This window comes from Ovis aries, chromosome 2 (assembly GCF_016772045.2).
Source record: "Ovis aries strain OAR_USU_Benz2616 breed Rambouillet chromosome 2, ARS-UI_Ramb_v3.0, whole genome shotgun sequence".
NCBI lineage: Eukaryota > Metazoa > Chordata > Mammalia > Artiodactyla > Bovidae > Ovis > Ovis aries.
Window position 1 is genome coordinate 123,593,337 of NC_056055.1, and position 21,169 is coordinate 123,614,505.

Here is a 21,169-nt window from a genome sequence, read left to right on the forward strand (position 1 = left end):
TGAAAAGAAGAGAGGCGAAAAGCAAAGGAGAAAAGGAAAGATATAAGTATCTGAGTGCAGAGTTCCACAGAATAGCAAGAAGAGATAAGAAAGCCTTCTTCAGCAATCAATGCAAAGAAATAGAGGAAAACAACAGAATGGGAAAGACTAGAGATATCTTCAAGAAAATTAGAGATACCAAGGGAACATTTCATGCAAAGATGGGCTCGATAAAGGACAGAAATGGTATGGACCTAACTGAAGCAGAAGATATTAAGAAGAGGTGGCAAGAATACATGGAAGAACTGTACAAAAAAGATCTTCATGACCCAGATAATCATGATGATGTGATCACCAATCTAGAGCCAGACATCTTGGAATGTGAAGTTAAGTGGACCTTAGAAAGCATCACTATGAACAAAGCTAGTGGAGGTGATGGAATTCCAGTTGAGCTGTTTCAAATCCTGAAAGATGATGCTGTGAAAGTGCTGCACTCAATATGCCAGCAAATTTGGAAAACTCAGCAGTGGCCACAACACTGGAAAAGGTCAGTTTTCATTCCAATCCTAAAGAAAGGCAATGCCAAAGAATGCTCAAACTACCGCACAATTGCACTCATCCCACATGCTAGTAAAGTAATGCTCAAAATTCTCCAAGCCAGGCTTCAGCAATACATGAACCATGAACTCCCTGATGTTCAAGCTGGTTTTTGAAAAGGCAGAGGAACCAGAGATCAAATTGCCAACATCCGCTGGATCATGGAAAAAGCAAGAGAGTTCCAGAAAAACATCTCTTTCTGCTTTATTGTTATGCCAAAGCCTTTGACTGTGTGGATCCCACGAAACTGGAAAATTCTGAAAGAGATGGGAATACCAGACCACCTTTCTGCCTCAGGAAGCAACAGTTAGAACTGGACATAGAACAACAGCCTGGTTCCAAATAGGAAAAGGAGTACATCAAGGCTGTATATTATCACCCTGCTTATTTAACTTCTATGCAGAGTACATCATGAGAAATGGTGGGCTGGAAGAAACACAAGCTGGAATCAAGATTACCAGGAGAAATATCAATAACCTCAGATATTCAGATGACACCATCCTTATGGCAGAAAGTGAAGAGGAGTTAAAAAGCCTCTTGATGAAAGTGAAAGAGGAGAGTGAAAAAGTTGGCTTAAAGCTCAACATTCAGAAAATGAAGATCATGACATCTGGTCCTATCACGTCATGGGAAATAGATGAGGAAACAGTAGAAACAGTGTCAGACTTTATTTTTTGGGCTCCAAAATCACTGCAGATGGTGACTGCAGTCATGAAATTAAAAGAAGCTTACTCCTTGAAAGAAAAGTTATGACCAACCTAGATAGTATATTTAAAATCAGAGACATTACTTTGCCGACTAAGGTCCGTCTAGTCAAGGCTATGGTTTTTCCAGTGGTCATGTCTGGATGTGAGAGTTGGACTGTGAAGAAGGCTGAGCCCCGAAGAATTGATGCTTTTGAACTCTGGTGTTGGAGAAGACTCTTGAGAGTCCCTTGGACTGCAAGGAGATCCAACCAGTCCATTCTGAAGGAAATCAGTCCTGGGATTTCTTTGGAAGGAATGATGCTAAAGCTGAAGCTCCAGTACTTCGGACACCTCATGCGAAGAGTTGACTCACTGGAAAAGACTCTGATGCTGGGAGGGATTGGGGGCAGGAGGAAAAGTGGACAACCGAGGATGAGATGGCTGGATGGCATCACAGACTCAATGGATGTGAGTCTGATTGAACTCTGGGAGATGGTGATGGACAGGGACGTCTGGCGTGCTGCTATTCATGGGGTTGCAAAAAGTTGGACACTACTGAGCGACTGAACTGAACTGTACTGCTCGGGAACAGGGGGTTTCCTGAGGCTCGATCCCACCTTTGCATATGATGAAGCCTCCTTCCTCATGACCTTTGCCACAAGCGGAGTTCCTCACGCTGGCTCCCGGCATATGACCAGTTCCAGTTTGATATCACACCTTCAGTTGAAGCTTTTAAATTTCTCTTGTGATAGAACATAGAATATTTGACATTTAATACATATTTGAAGTATAAAATTCAATGGCATGACATTCACACTGTTAAGGAATCATCACTGCCATTTCCAAAAATGTCTCAGTAGTCCAAGTAGAAACTGCCACAATTAAGCAGTAATTGTAGGCAGTGATCCCCATTCTTATATCCAACCCCTGTTCCTGGTAATGTTTAATCTACTTTTTGTCTCTATGCATTTGCCAATTGTATACAATATGTAATTTAAGTAGAATATATTTTTGTCCTGAATCTGGATTATTTCATTTATTTAGAATAACATTTTAGAGGTTCGTTTCTGTTGCCACATGTATCAGGGCTTCATTCTTTGATGGCTAAATAATATTCCACTATATGTATATATCACTTTTTTTGAGTACATTCATCTGTTGATAAATAGGTGAGTTGTTTCCACATTTGGCAAATAGTACTGCAATGAGTGTTATTGTATAAGTGTTTGAGTTCCCATTTTCAGTTCTTTTTGGCGTATATATAGGAGTGGAATTGCTGAGTCACATGGTAATTCTAGGTTTAGCTTTTTGAGGAACCACCATTACCACAGCAGCAGCAATTCCCAACGACAATTTATGAGTATTCTGTTTTCTCTATGTCCTGGTGCACTCAACGTATTTTTTTTTTCCCTTTAAAAAAAGTCATCTTAGTATGAATGAAAGTAAATGATTGTTGTTTTGATTTCAGTTTCCTAATAGTTAATGGAATTGCATATCTACAAAATCTTATGGCCATTTTTATATCTTATGTGGAGAAATGTCTATTCAAGTCAACACCCATACTTTAATTGTTTTTGAGTTGCATGAGTTCTTTCTATATTCTAGACATTACACCTTTATTAGATACTTGATTTGATAATATTTTCATCTATTCTACAGGTTGGCTCTTTGCTTTCATGATAATATTCTTTGCAGATAAGTTTTTGAGTCTAGATTTGTTGCTCATGGTTTTGATGTCATATTCAATAATCCATAGTCAAAAATATAGGATCATAAAGATATTTTCCATTTATTTAGTCCTTTTAAAATTTCTTTCTGAAAATTATAAACGTTTTATCATGTCTTACACCTCCCTCTTGATTGATTCTTATTTAGGTGGTATTGTGGGAACTGCTCTAAATTTGAGGGGGGTATTTATTTTAGGTGTATAGAAATACAATAGACTTTTAAAATTTATCTTCTATCCTATAATCTTGCTGAATTCACTTATTAGTTCCTGTAGTCTTCTTGTGGATCTTCTTTGGGGATCTCTAGTCATATCTGCAAGCAGAGATAGTTTTATTCTTTTCTCTCTCACTTGGATGCTTTTCATAATTTATTGCCTAATTGCTTTGGTAAAAAAAAGTTCTACTATGACGTTGAATAGTAGAAAATGAAGCAGGGCATTAGAAACTTCCCAACAGAGAAAAATCCAGGACCAGATGACTTCCCTAGTGAATTATACTGAGCACTTAAATGGGAATTAACACCAGTATATCTTAAACTTGTCCAAAAATCAAAAGGAGGAAGGAACATTTCCTAATCTATACTATGAGGCCAGAATTACCCTGACACAAAGCCATATAAGGACATCACAAGAAAATAATTAAATACCAATATTTTTTATGAGTGGAAGTGAAGTCGCTCAGTCATGTCTGACTCTTTGTGACCCCAGGGACAGTAGCCTGCACCAGGCTCCTCTGTCCATGGGATTTTCTAGGCAAGAGTACTGAAGTGGGTTGCCATTTTCTTCTCCAGGGAATCTTCCCGACCCAGGGGTTGAACCCAGGTCTCCCACATTGTAGACAGACAGTTTACCATCTGAGCCACCAGAAAAGTCCTTATGAACAAAAATGCAAAAATTTTCAACAAAATACTAGCACACTGATTTAATTTAAAAGGATTAGAAAATGCAAGAAGGTTCAACATGGACAAATTAATCAATGTGATCCACTGTGTTATTGTTTGAATTGTGCCTCTTCCAAATTCATATTGATTTTCTAACCTCTCACCTTTTTTGAAAATAGAGTCATTGAGAGTGTAATTTTGTGTTAAGATGAAGTTGTACTGGACAATGGTGGTACCTTACTTCAATACGATGAGTGTTATTGTAAAAGGAATACCATATAAAAATACAGGCATACACAAGGAAAATCCATTGTGAAGATTGGAGTTAAACTGCCCAAAGCCAAAGAACTACCAGAAGTTAGAAGACAGGCTTAGAAAATATCTTTTTCTATTTCCTTCAGAGGGAGCATCGTCCTACAAAAAACTTTGATCTTAGAATTCAAGCTTCTAGAACTGTGCAGCATTTCTGTTTTTTTAAGCCATTCAATTTGTGGTGCTTTGTTACAGTGCCTAAGTAACCAATTGGGACTAATTTAATAGATTGAAGAGGAAAAGCCACATTAACATCTCTATTGACAGAGAAAAAAGGCATTTGACAATAATTACCACTATTTAATGATAAAAAAAGTTCAAAAAATAAAAATAGAAAAGAACTTTCACAACATGATAAAGGGGATTTATCAAAAACACACAGCTAATAAAATTATACTCAATGGTGAAAAATGGACCCCACTCCAGTACTCTAGCCTGGAAAAATCCCATGGATGGAGGAGCCTGGTAGGCTGCAGTCCATGGGGTCGCCAAGAGTCGGACATGACTGAGTGATTTCACTTTCACTTTTCACTTTGATGTATTGGAGAAGGAAATGGCAACCCGCTCTGGTGTTCTTGCCTGGAGAATCCCAGGGACGGGGGAGCCTGGTGGGCTGCTGTCTATGGGGTTGCACAGAGTTGGACACGACTGAAGTGACTTAGCAGTAGCAGATAAAAGTTTATAAATTTTCATTGTTTTTTTTTCAAAAACACAAATATATGATTTCATAGGTTTTATTGTTTCTCTGGTGCATATTTTACTTTTCTTCATTCTAATCTTTTTACTTCACTGTTTCTGCTAGCTTTGGGTTTATTTGACTCTTTTTTTCTAGTTTTTTGAGGTGTAAAGTTAAGGTTATTGATGTGATCTTTCTCCTTTTTTAATGTAGACATTTACAGCTATAAATTTTCTTCTGGGCACTGCCTTTGATACATCCCATGAGTTTTGCTATGTTGCATCATTATTTTTTATTTACTAATAAGGATATTCTAATCTCAGATTTCTTCTTTGACCCATTGGTTAAGAGTATGATGTTTAATTTCCACATATTTGTGAATTTTCCAATTTTTCTTAGTGATATCTATCATTATTCCAGTGTTGTCAGAAAAGATAACTTTGATTTAGTCTTTTAGAATTTATAGTAATTTGTTTTGTGGCCTAAAGTATGATTTATTCCAAAGAATATTCTGTGTGCACTTGTGTGTACTTTCTAGGTGGAGTGCTTTATTTTTGTTAGGTTTAATCAATATGTAGTTTTGTTTTAGTCTTTTACTCATTGATATTCTGTATAGAAGTTCAATTCATCAGGGACGTGGTGAATTGCAAGAACTGTTGCTTCTTTGAGCCATCACTTCATGGGAAATAGATGGGGAAACAGTGGAAACAGTGTCAGACTTTATTTCTGGGGGCTCCAAAATAACTGCAGATGGTGACTGCAGCCATGAAATTAAAAGACGCTTACTCCTTGGAAGGAAAGTTATGACCAACCTCAGTTCAGTTCAGTCACTCAGTCGTGTCCAACTCTTTGCGACCCCATGAATCGCAGCACGCCAGGCCTCCCTGTCCATCACCAACTCCCGGAGTTCAATCAGACTCACGTCCAATGAGTCAGTGATGCCATCCAGACATCTGATCCTCTGTGGTCCCCTTCACCTCCTGCCCCCAATCCCTCACAGCATCAGAGTCTTTTCCAGTGAGTCAACTCTTCGCATAAGGTGGCCAAAGTACTGGAGTTTCAGCTTTAGCATCATTCCTTCCAAAGAAATCCCAGGGCTGATCTCTTTCAGAATGAACTGGTTGGATCCCCTTGCAGTCCAAGGGACTCTCAAGAGTCTTCTCCAACACCACAGTTCAAAAGAATCAATTCTTCGGCGCTCAGCCTTCTTCACAGTCCAACTCTCACATCCATACATGACTACTGGAAAAATCATAGCCGTGACTAGACGGACCTTAGTCGGCAAAGTAATGTCTTTGCTTTTGAATATGCTGTCTAGGTTGATCATAGCTTTCCTTCCAAGGAGTAAGCGTCTTTTAATTTCATGGCTGCAGTCACCATCTGCAGTGATTTTGGAGCCCCCAAAATTAAAGTCTGACACTGTTTCTACTGTTTCCCCATGGCCTATAGCATATTTAAAAGCAGAGACATTACTTTGCCAACAAAGGTGCATCAAGTCAAGGCTATGGTTTTTCCAGTGGTCGTATATGGATGTGAGAGTTGGACTGTGAAGAAGGCTGAGCACCGAAGAATTGATGCTTTTGGACTGTGATGTTGGAGAAGACTCTTGAGAGTCCCTTGGACTGCAAGGAAATCCAACGAGTCCATTCTGAAGGAGATCAGTCCTGGGATTTCTTTGGAAGGAATGATGCTAAAGGTGAAACTCCAGTACTTTGGCCACCTCATGTGAAGAGTTGGCTCATTGGAAAAAACTCTGATGCTCAGAGGGATTGCGGGCAGGAGAAGAAGGAGACGGCAGAGGATGAGATGGCTGGATGTCATCATCCATTCGATGGACATGAGTCTGAGTGAACTCCGGGAGTTGGTGATGGACAGGGAGGCTTGGCGTGCTGTGATTCATGGGGTCGCAAAGAGTCGGACACGACTGAGCAACTGAACTGAATATTTTCTTTATATATTTTGGGCCTCTATTTTGTGGAGATATGTTTATAATTGTTTTATTAATGAATAGACCCTTTTATCAATATATGATGTCATTTTTTTCTGTAACAATGCCCTAAAATCCATTTTGTCTGATAATAATATAGCCACCTCATGCGAAGGGTTGACTCATTGGAAAAGACTCTGATGCTGGGAGGGATTCGAGGGGCAGGAGGAGAAGGGGACGACAGAGGATGAGATGGCTGGATGGCATCACTGACTCGATGGATGTGAATTTGAGTGAACTCCGGGAGTTGGTGATGGACAGGGAAACCTGGCGTGTTTCATTCATGGGGTCAGAGTCAGACACGACTGAGCGACTGAACTGAACTGGATTGAATATAGCCATCGGGCCTATTTTTGGTGACTATTGGCATGGAGTATCCTTTTCCATCCTCTACATCTATTCGTTTCTTTGGCCCTAAAACAGTCTCCTGAGGCGCTATGCTTTTATTTTTTTCCTACTACAAGACTCTGCCTTTTGATTAGAGAATTTAATACATTTACATTCAAAGTAATTACAGAGAGGGATTTTTCCATTTAATTGTTTATTTTTGGTATCCTTACAGCTTTTTTGTTCCTTCGTTTGCTTCATCACTGCCTTCCTTTGTGTATTGTTACTTTTTTGTCATGATTCCTTTGATTATCTTATATTTTTATTGTGTATATATTTTTTAGATGTTTTAGTTGTGGATACTGTGGAGAGAATACATTTACAAGTTTATACCATATAATTAGAACTGTTATCAATATAACATTCAGTTCAGTTCAGTTGCTCAATTGTGTCCGATTCTTTGTGACCTCATGAACTGCAGCATGCCAGGCCTCCCTGTCTATCACCAACTCCCAGAGTTTACCCAAACTCACGTCCACTGAGGCGGTGATGCCATCCCACCATCTCATCCTCTGTCGTCCCCTTCTCCTGCCCTCAATCTTTCCCAGCATCAGGCTCTTTTAAAATGAGTCAGCTTTTCGCATCAGGTGGCCAAAGTATTGGAGTTTCAGCTTCAGCATCAGTCCTTCCAATGAACACCCAGGACTGATCTCCTTTGGGATGGACTGTATGGACATCCTTGTGATCCAAGGCACTCTCAGGAGTCTTCTCCAACACCACAGTTCAATAGCATCAATTCTTCTGTGCTCAGCTTTCTTCACAGTCCAACTCTCACATCCACACATGACCACTGGAAAAACCATAGCCTTGACTAGATGGGCCTTTGTTGGCAAAGTGATGTCTTTGGGTATATACCTAGAAGTGGAATTAATAGAATATATGGCAATTCTATGTTTCACTTCTTCAGGAACTGTCAACCTTTTCCATGGTGGCTGTTGGAATCCCGTTTATACTTTTACTTCTTTATTGATACTCTCATTTAGTTTATGCAATGTTTTCCTGATTTCCTTCAGTGTTTGTCCAGGTTTTCCTTTGGCTTTTTGAGCAGATTTAGTATAATTGTTCCATGATCTTTATATATTACTCCAAAGTTTGGGCTTCCTGAGGGAGGGTTTCTTAATGTTTATTTTGTTGTTCTAGGGGATATGTTTTCCTATTTCTTTGTATTCCTTGTGGGATTTTTGGGGGCTGATTTTGTTGTCGTTGAAAACTGGAACTTCATGATTCATAATATGGTAACCCTGGAAACCAGGTCTCCATCTTTTCCAGGTGTTTTTGTTTGTTTTTGATTGTTGAAGGCTACAGTAGCCCATTTGTTTAGTGAATTTCTTAAACTATAGTTTCAAAGGATGTATTTCTTGTCTTCTGTGGTCACTGAAGTCTGTTCCTTGTGTTAAGCTAGAGTTTTAACAGAGGTTCCTTCTGGAACAGCAGAAGCTAAAAAGCACACATCCTAGTCTTTGCAGGATCTATGAGGGGAACCACTTTAAATAACTAGCTAGGCTTAGCTAGCCTAATGATTGGCTTGAAGTGAAAGCTTAAGGTGTTTCATATCTTTTCTGAGCATGAGTTTTGCTGTGGGAATATGCATCGCTTTCTGTATTCCTCTCATAGATGCTTCTGAATGTCTTAATTTCTTAATGAAATGACATGACTTTTGTTCCTCAGATTTTGGTATCTGTTTTATGTTTCCATCATATTTTACCGCCTAAGCATCTGTGAGTTGTTAGCTTGGCTTGCAGTTTTTTTGAGTGATGTCTATTGCTTTTCTGCTCTGAGTTCCCAGTTAGGTTGAACTGGGAACAAGTGCTTTGCCACTATTTCATGCTGCTCTCGGATAGTTTGTAACAGACAAACAACAATTTTCCAAGGAAGTCTGCTCTGCTCCTTCCAGTAGCAGGGTCCAAGGACTTACACACTAGGAATGGGAGTTTCTTTCTTTTAGGACTGCCCCTGTGCTGGTGAGAGAATGAGCAAGGACAAGTAAAAACATCATACATTTTTGCTACCATTTTTCCAGTTACCTTTTTCTTGATTCAGTGTTTGATTAGTTACTATAAACATTTAACTGTTTCACAAAGTTCTGAAAAGTTGTATTTGACAGTTTTTGCTTGTCAGCTGTTTCTGTAGGGGGATGGGAACTTTGAGCTGCAATCTAGACTGATGTTGAGAGATTTACAAAAATGTGACTACCAAGTGTTCTGAAAATATGTCTGGATCCATTTTGACTGGCTATTTCTAAGGTAAGAACAAATTTTTACTGAAAATTCAACTTCAAATTAAAGCTTTATGTATCTTTCTTTTTCCAATTCAAGGTAGCTTGTAGCAGAATGTACATGTGCCTTTTCAGAAATGTATTCAATAATAAAATTACAAAAAAAGATGAATATTTGAACCTTATGTATAAATTTTTTGTAATATATTTTGAAACTTTTTTAGTAAAATTTCATTGCTTGTTTGGCCATACTGCATGACTTGTGGGATTTTCACTCCCTAACCAGGGACTGAACCTGGACCACAGCAATGAAAGTACCAAGTGCTAACCACTGGACTGCCAGGAACTCCCAAAATTCATTGTATTTAGAACTATTTTTAATATCAAAGTATCTTTTATTAGCATTAGTATCTTTAATATCAAACTCAGTTAATTTATGGTTCCCAAATTTTCATAGTACATGAGTCAGGACACTACTACCATGGGGGTCTACCTGGCTTACCATCTCGTTCTGCTGTGCACTAAGGATGGTTTTATAATCTGTTTAATCACTGAAGAAATAAAAGATGTTTTGTGATGTAAAAATTTTAAACTTCAAATTTTACTTTTCTTAAACCGAATTTCCAGCCATATTCACTGGTTCATACATTAACTATGGTTGCTTCTGTGGTAGAAAGCCATAATGTAATAGTTCTGACAGAGACCATTATACTCTCCAAAAGTATGACGTTCACTATCTAGCCCTTTATGGAAAAGATTTGCCAACCTCTGTATTAGTACAGCAGAAATGGAAAAAAACGCCTGAGAAATTATTCCCATGCTTTATGGATTTAAAAAATATTTTTCCGTATCAAAAGTTCATCACATATAGAAATTTAAGGCTACTACAGATTTCATCAGGTAATATACATTGCTTCAACTCAGTCTTTGAATTTTTAGTATCTTTTCTAATATTATCTAAACAGCTACAAAGTTTATTCAACACATGACATGTTATAGAAACTTTTCTGGATTAAAGTTTTTCCTAGAATTTAAATTTATGAATAATTTAAATCACTTTTCCCATAATTTTGACAGCTTCAAGAATTCTGAACTTTATGCTTCTTTTTATACCTCAGTTGGAGAAAATTGGAAATTTCTTTCATCATTAAAATCCTATCAGAAAGTACATTACTCTTACATGTTAAATCTTTAATTAGAGAAGTATGTGAATCAGAGTGCCTTAGAAGCACTTTTTCCATAATTTTGGCAACCTCAAGAATTCTGAACTTTATGCTTCTTTTTCTACCTCAGTTGGAGAAAACTGAAAATTTCTTTCATCATTAAAATCCTACCAGAGAGTGCATTACTCTTACATGTTAAACCTTTAATGAGAGAAATATGTGAATCAGAGTGCCTTAGAATCAGATTTGCTAAAGATTTGCTTGTTTCCTTATCAACTTTTGAAAACATGGATGAGAGCTTTGATTAAAAATAATTTACAGTAAAACTTTTTTATGTTAAAAGACAACCTGAAAGCATGGGATTTTTAAAGCTGGGGACAATCAGTGATTTGTTTGGATGACATTTATAAGGATACACTCTACTGTCAATTTATGCACACTGGTAGAATTAGCTCTCCTGAAAATAGTTTTGATTTGGACTGGCAATCATTTCTTATCAACTATCATTTTTAAAATATCTATATCTATAGTGTATATGATTTTGTATGATCTTTGAGATCAAATAATTTATAAGAAATTTCATCATCACTTGAGTATAAAAATTCTTTATAATTACATTTTTTCCTCTAGAACTATCTGTCATAACATCACTAAATTTATTAAAGAAAATCCAATTGTGTAAAACAAAATTTTCTCTGATATTTCTGCTTTAATTCTGGCTACTGTCAAGAATATTATATAGAGAAAAGAGAAGATATCACATTCTCTGAAAATGTATGAGTCAGCACTGGATGACTGACATTCTTTACTGTTTGGTCCATCTTTTGGATCTTTTCAAAAGACTTTTAGAACCCAGGAGCAAACATGCTGAATAAATTTGGATCCATATCACAAAGTAGCAAGTTAACAGATATTAAAAAAAATTCCTCTATCACTGTACTAATGATCCATCTTGTTAGGTTTTCCTCAGTACTTTTTATGTTCTTACAAATAGAATCTTGAGATCTATGTTCATATAAGGTATCTATATAAAGAATTTAACAACAGTGCCAACAATTTGTTTATTGATGGTATTTTATACAAAAAGGTACCTTGTCTGAAAAAGGTTTTTAAGGAGAGGGGTCATCTTATGTATATACAATGGTTTATCCACAGTGATTCTTCTTGATGGTTCTTTATCAATAGTTACATATTTTTGTTTGGCAGGTGTTTTATAAACTGATGAAATTTTACCTGTAGTTGCTTAGAGATACTTCTTATTTGAACATACAAATACATCTTTTCTACTGAACCAATCAGTTTCATATCTGTGTCAGAGAATTCAGCTTGAGTTTTATCTCAGCTTGCTGACTATTTTGGTGAACATACCCTCTGGAAATTTAATAGGAAAAAATTCAAGTTCATTTTCTGGTGGGTAATGAGGGCTGACTGATTTACTTGATATGCTTTTTGTCTCTTTATCTTCATGGCATGTATATAACACCAGCACTCAGCATCTCCTTATACCAAAATTCTAATCAGAAGCATTGTCAAAATTTTGTTACTCAGGTCTCTATTTCTCTTGCTCTTTTTGCTCAGAATTATAGGAATCATCTTATTGGACACTATGTTAATGTTTTAAAAAACATTTTATTTTCTAAGGGAAGTAAGCACAGTAATATCAGGTATAAAAACTTCAATGCTCATTCTGGTGAGGTGGTGAGGAAGATTTGGAAATATTGGTGTTAATATTTCGAGAAAACACCTTTGACAGAGCTGAAGATACCTTTGCCAGCATTTTAGATCCTTGTTTGGGAACATCAGACCTGGAAGTTTCTGTGGACAAAACAAAGCAGTATCGATATTTATTAGACATTCTAGTTGAGGCAGTAATACCATAGGATTAATGATTTGATGTTCAGAAAATGACATTTATAAAATAAATTATGGAATATAAAAAATATTCACAAGGATTCTGTTGATTTGATCCTTCTAACACCCCTGTGAAGGAAACAGAATGATATCCCCATTTTTGGATATGAATCTTGATGAAGTCAGAAACCCTGCCTAAGGTCATGTTAATAGAAAGTCATCCCACTTCCATAGGGTCCAGCTTTCTGCCTCTCATGGCATCATTATACCTGCTCTACTCTGATACTTCTCTAATCAGGTGTTCAAAGAATACCTTTCTTTTTCTAGCAGAAGAACCTCTGAAAAAGTAATGAGTTAAACTCACATAAAGAGTACTGATAACTTTCAACTCTATACAGCGAGACTGTCTATTTCAGAGTGCTCAGGTGAAAACAGAAGTGCATTAAAACTGCTATTATTTCTCACAACTTTGGGTAAACTTTTAGTTGACTGACTTCAAGTGATTTCTTTTGTCATGTGAAGGAAAACTGTATGGATAATAAGAGTTTCCATTTGGAATTATTGTTCTGTATCACATGGGATTTGGAGAAGGAAATGGCAACCCACACCAGTACTCTTGCCTGGAAAATCACATGGAGGGAGGAGCCTGGTAGGCTACAGTCCATGGGGTCGCAAAGAGTCAGACACAACTGAGCGACTTCACTTTCACTTATCACTTCTTCAGGGCATGGACTCTTCAGCTCAGTTCAGTTCAGTCACTCAGTCGTGTCCGACTCATTGTGACCCCATGAATCACAGCATGCCAGGCCTCCCTGTCCATCACCAACTCCCGGAGTTCACACAAACTCATGTCCATCGAGTCAGTGATGCCATCCAGCCATCTCATCCTCGGTCGTCCCCTTCTTCTCCTGCCCCCAATCCCTCCCAGCATCAGAGTCTTTTCCAATGAGTCAACTTTTTGCATGAGTTGGCCAAAGTATTGGAGTTTCAACTTTAGCATCAGTCCTTCCAATGACCACCCAGGACCGATCTCCTTTAGAATGGACTGGTTGGATCTCCTTGCAGTCCAAGGGACTCTCAAGAGTCTTCTCCAACACCACAGTTCAAAAGCATAAATTCTTTGGTGCTCAGCTTTCTTCACAGTCCAAATCTCACTGCCATACATGACCACTGGAAAAACCATAGGCTTGACTAGACAGATCTTTGTTGGCAAAGTAATGTCTCTGCTTTTGAATATGCTATCTAGGTTGGTCATAACTTTCCTTCCAAGGAGTAAGCTTCTGTTAATTTCATGGCTGGAATCACCATCTGCAGTGATTTTGGAGCCTCCAAAAATAAAGTCTGACACTGTTTCCACTGTTTCCCCATCTATTTCCCATGAAGTGATGGGACCAGATGCCGTGATCTTCGTTTTCTGAATGCTGAGCTTTAAGCCAACTTTTTCACTCTCCTCTTTCACTTTCATCAAGAGGCTTTTTAGTTCCTCTTCACTTTCTGCCATAAGGGTGGTGTCATCTGCATATCTGAGGTTATTGATATTTCTCCCAGCAATCTTGATTACAGCTTGTGCTTCTTCCAGCCCAGCGTTTCTCATGATGGACTCTGCATATAAATTAAATAAGCAAGGTGACAATATACAGCCTTGACATATTCCTTTTCCTATTTGGAACCAGTCTGTTATTTCATGTCCTGTTCTAACTGTGGCTTCCTGACCTGCATATAGGTTTCTTGAGAGGCAGGTCAGGTGGTCTGTATTCCCATCTCTTTCAGAATTTTCCACAGTTTATTGTGATCCACACAGTCAAAGGCTTTGGCATAGTCAATAAAGCAGAAATTGATGTTTTTCTGGAACTCTCTTGCTTTCTTGATGATCCAGCAGATGTTAGCAATTTGATCTCTTGTTCTTCTGCCTTTTCTAAAACCAACTTGAACATCTGGAATTTCATGGTTCATGTATTATTGCTGAATCTCGGATTGGAGAATTTTGAGCATTACTTTACTAGGGTGTGAGATGAGTCAACTGTGCAGTAGTTTGAGCATTCTTTGGCGTTGTCTTTCTTTGGAATTGGAATGAAAACTGACCTTTTCCAGTGGCTGGAAATTTGCTGGCATACTGAGTGCAGCACTTTCACAGCATCATCTTCCAGGATTTGAAATAGCTCAACTGGAATTCCATCACCTCCACTAGCTTTGTTTGTAGATATTCTCTTAGAGAATATCATATTAAAATTTAACAAAATGAGGGGTTCATGTAAATGAGGGAACGCATGTAAGAATTAAAGATATTAAAATTTTAAAAAAAATTAAAAAAAATTTAACAAAATGAGTATGTTATATGTAAAGACAGAGGTGAATATTTACATACTTTTATGAAAACTTATGGTAGGATGTGATAGGACATAGAAGCACACATGAGAGTAAAAGCCCATCTTTTCCTAATTCCAGTTCATGCCAGAATTCATGACTATACCTCTTATAGTTACTAGATTTGTTTTTACTAGTCAGGTGATCTTCTGTGGTTAAGCTAATATGTTGTTTAGTCACTAAGTCATGTCTGACTCTTTTGTGACCCCATGGGCTGTAAACTGCCAGGCTCCTCTGTCCATGGGATTCTCCTGGCAAAAATACTGGAATGGATTGCCATTTCCTTCTCCAGGGTATCTTTCTGACTCAGGGATCGAACCCAGGTCTCCTGTGTCTCCTGCACTGGCAGACAGGTTCTTTACATCTGACCCACCTGGGAAGCCCTTAAAAGCTAACACAGCTAACAGCAAATTTAAAGTGAAAAGTGAAAGTGTTAGTTGCTCAGCTGTGTTCAGCTCTTTGTGATCCATGGACTATAGCCTGGCAGGCTCCTCTATTAATGTAATTCTCCAGGCAAAAATACTGGAGTGGGTTGCCATTCCCTTCTTCAGGGGCTCTTCCTGACCCAGGGTTCAAACCTGGGTCTCCTGCATTTCAGGCAGATTCTTTATCATCTGAATCACCTGGAAAGTCCAAGAAAGCCAACAGAATAAAGAATTAAAACAACAACAACAACAACAACTATGTTTAGGTTTTTTGTACATGCCCGGTTGGTCAGTCGTGTCCGACTCTTTACAACCCTATAGAGTATGGCCCATCAGGCTCTTCTGTCTGTGGGATTTTTGTTCAGGCAAGAATAGTGGACTGTGTTACCATTTCCTTCTCCAGTAGATCTTACCAACCCAGGGATTGAACCTAAGTCTCCTGAGTCTCCTGCACTGGCAGGCAGATTCTCTACCACTGAGCCACCTGGGAAGCCTCTGTTTAGATTTTTACTGTGCTATTGTTTTTCAAATTATCTAAAAATTAAAAAGAAAAAATCCAAAATCTGTAGCAAAAAGACAGATATATGGATGAAAGAGAAAAATGTACATTTTGAAAAGGAAAGATAAAAATTTTTCTAACATGACTGAGGCATTATGACAAGGCTTCTGAAATTCTCATTGGAGAGGTAAGGGTTACTGTTCTGAAAACTTGGTGGTCTTGTTAAAAATGCAGATTTCTGGGCATCATTACTCCGAGATACTAATTTAGCCAGTCTATAGAGGGTCTGGGAATATCTTCATGATCAAAAAGGTATTCTGGGTGGTTCCAGTGTTGTAAAGCAGTTTCTAGAAACACACCAAAGACTGCTGAAATCCATATTCACTATTAGAAGACTGGTGGGTGGCTGGTGTACTAGGGTAAAAGCATCGTTCCCAGAGTGAACAGTGAACCCTTGTGTTTATCAATTAATAGTTCTTTTTACAACAAAACTATAAGCTATCTTTGCTCATTACCCACTAAGGACCTAGTTCTGGGATGCAATGGCAACTGTATGGATCCACAGTGGAGAGGGAAGAAAGAATGTAGGATAAAAGTAAGAAGATATGATTTTGAACCCTAAAAGCTCTCCATCTGTTGGCTGTATAACCTCCAATAGTTATTTACCTTCATTTCTCATTTGTAAATTACGGTTCTAAGACTTGCAGAGGGAATATTATGTGGTGTAGGAGATATGAACAAGTTTTGTTTCATTTATCAGGTGTTTTGAAATTACATCATGAAATCTGGAAGTCAGAATTTTTTACACAAAACTGTCTCTACTTTCTTCTGAAAAATGCTAAGACCTGAATTAGAAGGCCTGGCAACAAGCCAGCATGCCAATGACTGGACCTGTGTAACAGCTCCCTTCTTTAGATGGGGCATGCCATGGATCCCTGCTCAAACTACTGTTCTTGTTTGTCACCTACTTAGCTCCTGTGATCATTTGAGTATATCAGCTATGGTCATGCTTAATGAGCTCAGGCTTTGAAGTCTGGCAGATCTGTATTTGAACCCCAGTGCTGTAACTTACTTGCTTGGGGTGACCTTGAGTAAGTTATTCTCACTTTTTCTTTAATAAAATGAGGATAGCTGATACCTAATCAATGTTAGTTCCATTACCTTTTACCTTTTTGGTTTAAGAATTGCATAGTAAACTGCAAGTGGAAATAACATCTTAATATTTATATATAATATTTGTATTTTTATGTATAGCTATCTCATATTGATAACATGCATCAAAGCTGCAAAGGAGAAACTACTCATTCTAGAAGTAATGTTAAAAGCATAACATATTTTGTACCTGAAATGACTTCATTTGAGGGATTCACACTGTGAAGAATATTCTTGTTTCCTTCAAAAATGGTGATAAACTGCAAGACAAAGCAAAGTACTGATTCAACCTTTTATTAGATACTACATACTAGAGATATCTAGAAATCCTCAAGAGATGTAGCATAATCATTATAGCATTGTATATGACTTCCGTGTTCAGCAGTTACAGTTATTCTCTGAGACTCATACATTTTCCAATTATATGGCTAGGATTGACCCTTATCATAGATATGAACCTTGACTACCAAATAACTGAAGGCTCAGGTATCATAACAGACAAAAAAATTATCAGCTTTGTCTCTCCCTCCTCTTCTTTGGGATAAACTGCAATGAGTAGTAAGTTATAGATTATTTTCTGATAATAAAGAAAAGAGAAAGAAATAGATGTTTAATATATAACTCTTCATGGGAAATAGATGGGGAAACAGTGGAAACAGTGTCAGACTTTATTTTGGGGGGCTCCAAAATCAGTGAAGATGGTGACTGCAGCCATGAAATTAAAAGATGTTTACTCCTTAGAAGAAAAGTTATGACCAACCTAGATAGCATATTCAAAAGCAGAGACATTACTTTGCTGACTAAGGTCTGTCTAGTCAAGGCTATGGTTTTTCCAGTAGTCATGTATGGATGTGAGAGTTGGACTGTGAAGAAGGCTGAGCGCCAAAGAATTGATGCTTTTGAACTGTGGTGTTGGAGAAGACTCTTGAGAGTCCCTTGGACTGCAAGGAGATCCAACCAGTCCATTCTGAAGGAGATCAGCCCTGGGATTTCTTTGGAAGGAATGATGCTAAAGCTGAAACTCCAGTATTTTGGCCACCTCATGCGAAGAGTTGACTCATTGGAAAAGACTCTGATGCTGGGAGGGATTGGGGGCCGGAGGAAAAGGGGACGACGGAGGATGAGATGGCTGGATGGCATCACCGACTCGATGGGCGTGAGTCTGAGTGAACTCTGGGAGTTGGTGATGGACAGGGAGGTCTGGTGTGCTGCGATTCATGGGGTCACAAAGAGTCAGACAAGACTGAGCGACTAAACTGAACTGAACTGAACTGAACTGATATAACTCTTAGCTTTGTTTTATGGAAATCTTTGCTGTTTCCGAAGAGAAGTCAAGTGGCTGTGTGGATCTAGTGCAGGGAACATGGCTCAGAAACTAGCTTTATTCCATAGGACTTTATCTTTGAATGCAAAAGAAGCAATTTCCCCAGAAAGATGTGAAGTATCCTGGGACAGGTAGCAAGATTTCACTGTAGCTATTTTAGAATGCTAGTAATTTAAAAAGGAAATGAGTCAATGAAGTAAGGCTTAATATATGTAACACAAAATGCCTTGTGTAGAGATTATGCAAAGACCACCAGATATTGATGAGTTCTACCACAGTTCCTCCAAGAGAATTTGAGGCAGAGTTTGAGATATTTTGAACAGGACACTTGAAGAATAAAATGGAGCAGAGACTGTGTAAAGAACTTATTCTCAGCATTGGCTGCACAGTAGAATTATCTATGAAAAAAAATTAATATGAATCCCTGGGTCCCACACCACCATGGAATTGAAGTCCCTGAGGGTGGGGCAGATATTGACACTAAAGAAAAACACATGACTCTAATGTGTGAGAATTAGAGTTGTAATACCTATTCTATAAGAAGCAAGCAGATGCTACCATGTGTCTCATATGAATAAATATACTTAAGTTCTGCTAAGAACTTCCAGTATTACATCAGATTCACAAGTATTTGCTGTTACTTCATGGAACATTGTTAAAATAACCTTTTTAATAAAAATTTATAGTTTTTTTTTTAAATATTGTAGTTGTTTTACAATGTTGTGTTAGATTTTGCTATGTAGCTAAGAGAATCAGCTGTACCTGGATCTCGTCGTCTTTGGATTTTTTCCCCTTTTAGGTCACCAGAGGACACTGCTATACAGCAGGGGCTCATTAGTTATCTGTTTTGTGCATGGCAGTGTATGTACAGCAGTCCAAATCTCCAAACTCATCTCAACCCTCACTTCCCAGCCACCCTTGGTAATCATAAGTCTGTTCTCTACATCTGTGTCTCTTTCTGCTCTGCAGATAAGTTCATCTGTACCATTCTTCTAGATTCCACATGTAAGTGACATTACACAATATTTGTTTTTCTCTCAGATTTACTTCACTCTGTAGGACAATCTCTAGGTCTCTCCATGTCTCTACAAATTACCCAATTCCATTCCTTTAGATGGCTGAGTAATATTCCATTGTATATATGTTCCACATTGTCTTTATCCACCTCTCTGTTGATGGACATTTAGGTTATTTCCATGGCACATCTATTTTAGACAGTGCTGCAAGGAACATTGGGGTGCATGTGTCTTTTGATCATGGGCATTCTGACTGGTGTGAAGTGATATCTCATGGATTTGATTTGCATTTCTCTAATAATTAGTGATGTTGAGCATCTTTTCATGTGTTTGTTGGCCATCTGTATGTCTTCTTTGGAGAAATGTCTATTTAGGTCTTCTGTCCATTTTCTGGTTGCATTATTTCTTTGATATTGAGCTGCATGAACTGTTTGTATATTTAGGAGGTTAATCCTTTGTCAATTGCTTTGCAAATATTTTCTTCCATTCTAAGGGTTGTTTTTTTGTCTTACATATGGTTTCCTTTGCTGTGAAAAAGCTTTTAAATTTAGTTAGGTCTTATTTGATCTTTTTGGCTTACCTCCTAGAATAATGAGAATGAAAACAAAAATAAAGCAATGAAGCTTGATTAAATTTAGTATCACTTAAAGTTTTTATTTGAAAATTTAAAAATATTGCCTATGTTGGAGTTGGCATCTTTGTCCTTTCCCTTTAAAGTTATAGACACTGTCTTAGTTCTTTGTATGTTGAGCAATATTGTATTGTATCCTGACCTTTTTGAACAATTTATATGATTCTAAGAACTGTTAAAATCCTCTGTAGAGGGTTGATTATTTTTAAAGTAGTTAGTTAACCCATTAAAATTCAGAACACACATCCTACCCTGTCTTCTGTGACTGTGGTTCCAATGTAAATTTAGTTTTCAGAGTCTTGGCAGTATTTTTAGTGTGTATCTCTATTAAGACTGTAGTTCAATTTCTTTCTTTTTAATTTTTATTTTTACTTTATTTTGCTTTACAATACTGTATTGGTTTTGCCATACATTGACATGAATCAGCCACGGGTAGCCTTTTGTCTATAGAACATCAAGTCAGTTCTTTGCATGCACATCTCAGGAGACACTTTATAAAAACAGATTTGGAGAGGTTCCTTTTTCATGTCCCTCTTCTCTTTGATTTCAGTGTCTCTGATTCTCAACAGTCCCCTATTCTGATTCTGTGTTTAGAATGCTATGGCTCTAGCCTTCCTGTGTGCTGTCTCACACATCCCATGATGGTATCGATGTCCAGGGTAAAGTAACAAAAGAAGGCAGAGAAAAATGTAGCAGGTTTCCCCCTAGTGTTCTTCATGTTACTGGAGACTAATTCCTCTGGTCAGAGAGAATGATTTTCTCTCAGTTTTAAGAGCCTCACAACTTTATTGCCACTGTTGTACAGGTTCATGGCTAAAACTTGCCTTGAGAGTGGGCAGAAGAAGGGGAAATAGTGGTGAAAGTGAGCTTCCCTGCTTTCCATTTCATAGGTACTTCTTCCTAATTCTGGTAAGAGAGCCATGGTTTCTCTTGGAGATTTCTTATTTTATCCATTCCCTCTATGTAATTATAGGATTTGAACTGCCCTGGGTCTATCATAGATGTGAGAGGAAAAAACACACGAAACTCATAATGGTCTTGGAGTTCTGATTTCCTGCCCCAAGCTACTGAATCAGTTGCTTTTCAGAGCCCTCAGTAGTTGTCTAGAGAGTTTAATCAGTGAGACACACAACTGGAATGTGCTTTACTTTACCTTTCTCAGAACTGGGCTGAATAAAAACTGTAAGCACAATTTTACCATGGAAAAGCAGTTAAGTGAGGAAAAAGGACAGGAGCTAAAAGGGTGCAGATTAGCCAGCAGTTCAGTTTGGCACAAGGAATGGCCTGTTAGGTCCTTA

The 21,169-nt window shown here is 37.8% G+C and overlaps 1 protein-coding gene across 1 annotated transcript in view; it reads right to left on the bottom strand.

The window, feature by feature from the left end:
• Window positions 1–12,284: 12,284 nt before the first annotated feature.
• The window catches only part of FSIP2 (fibrous sheath interacting protein 2), a 142,996-nt gene continuing 134,111 nt past the window's right edge, over window positions 12,285–21,169 (bottom strand). The window contains exons 22-23 of the mRNA XM_027964787.1: window positions 17,091–17,160; window positions 12,285–12,424 (exon numbers count right to left, since the gene is read on the bottom strand). Coding sequence (XP_027820588.1) covers window positions 12,285–12,424; window positions 17,091–17,160 — 210 coding nt within the window. The remainder of the gene's footprint in view (window positions 12,425–17,090; window positions 17,161–21,169) is intronic.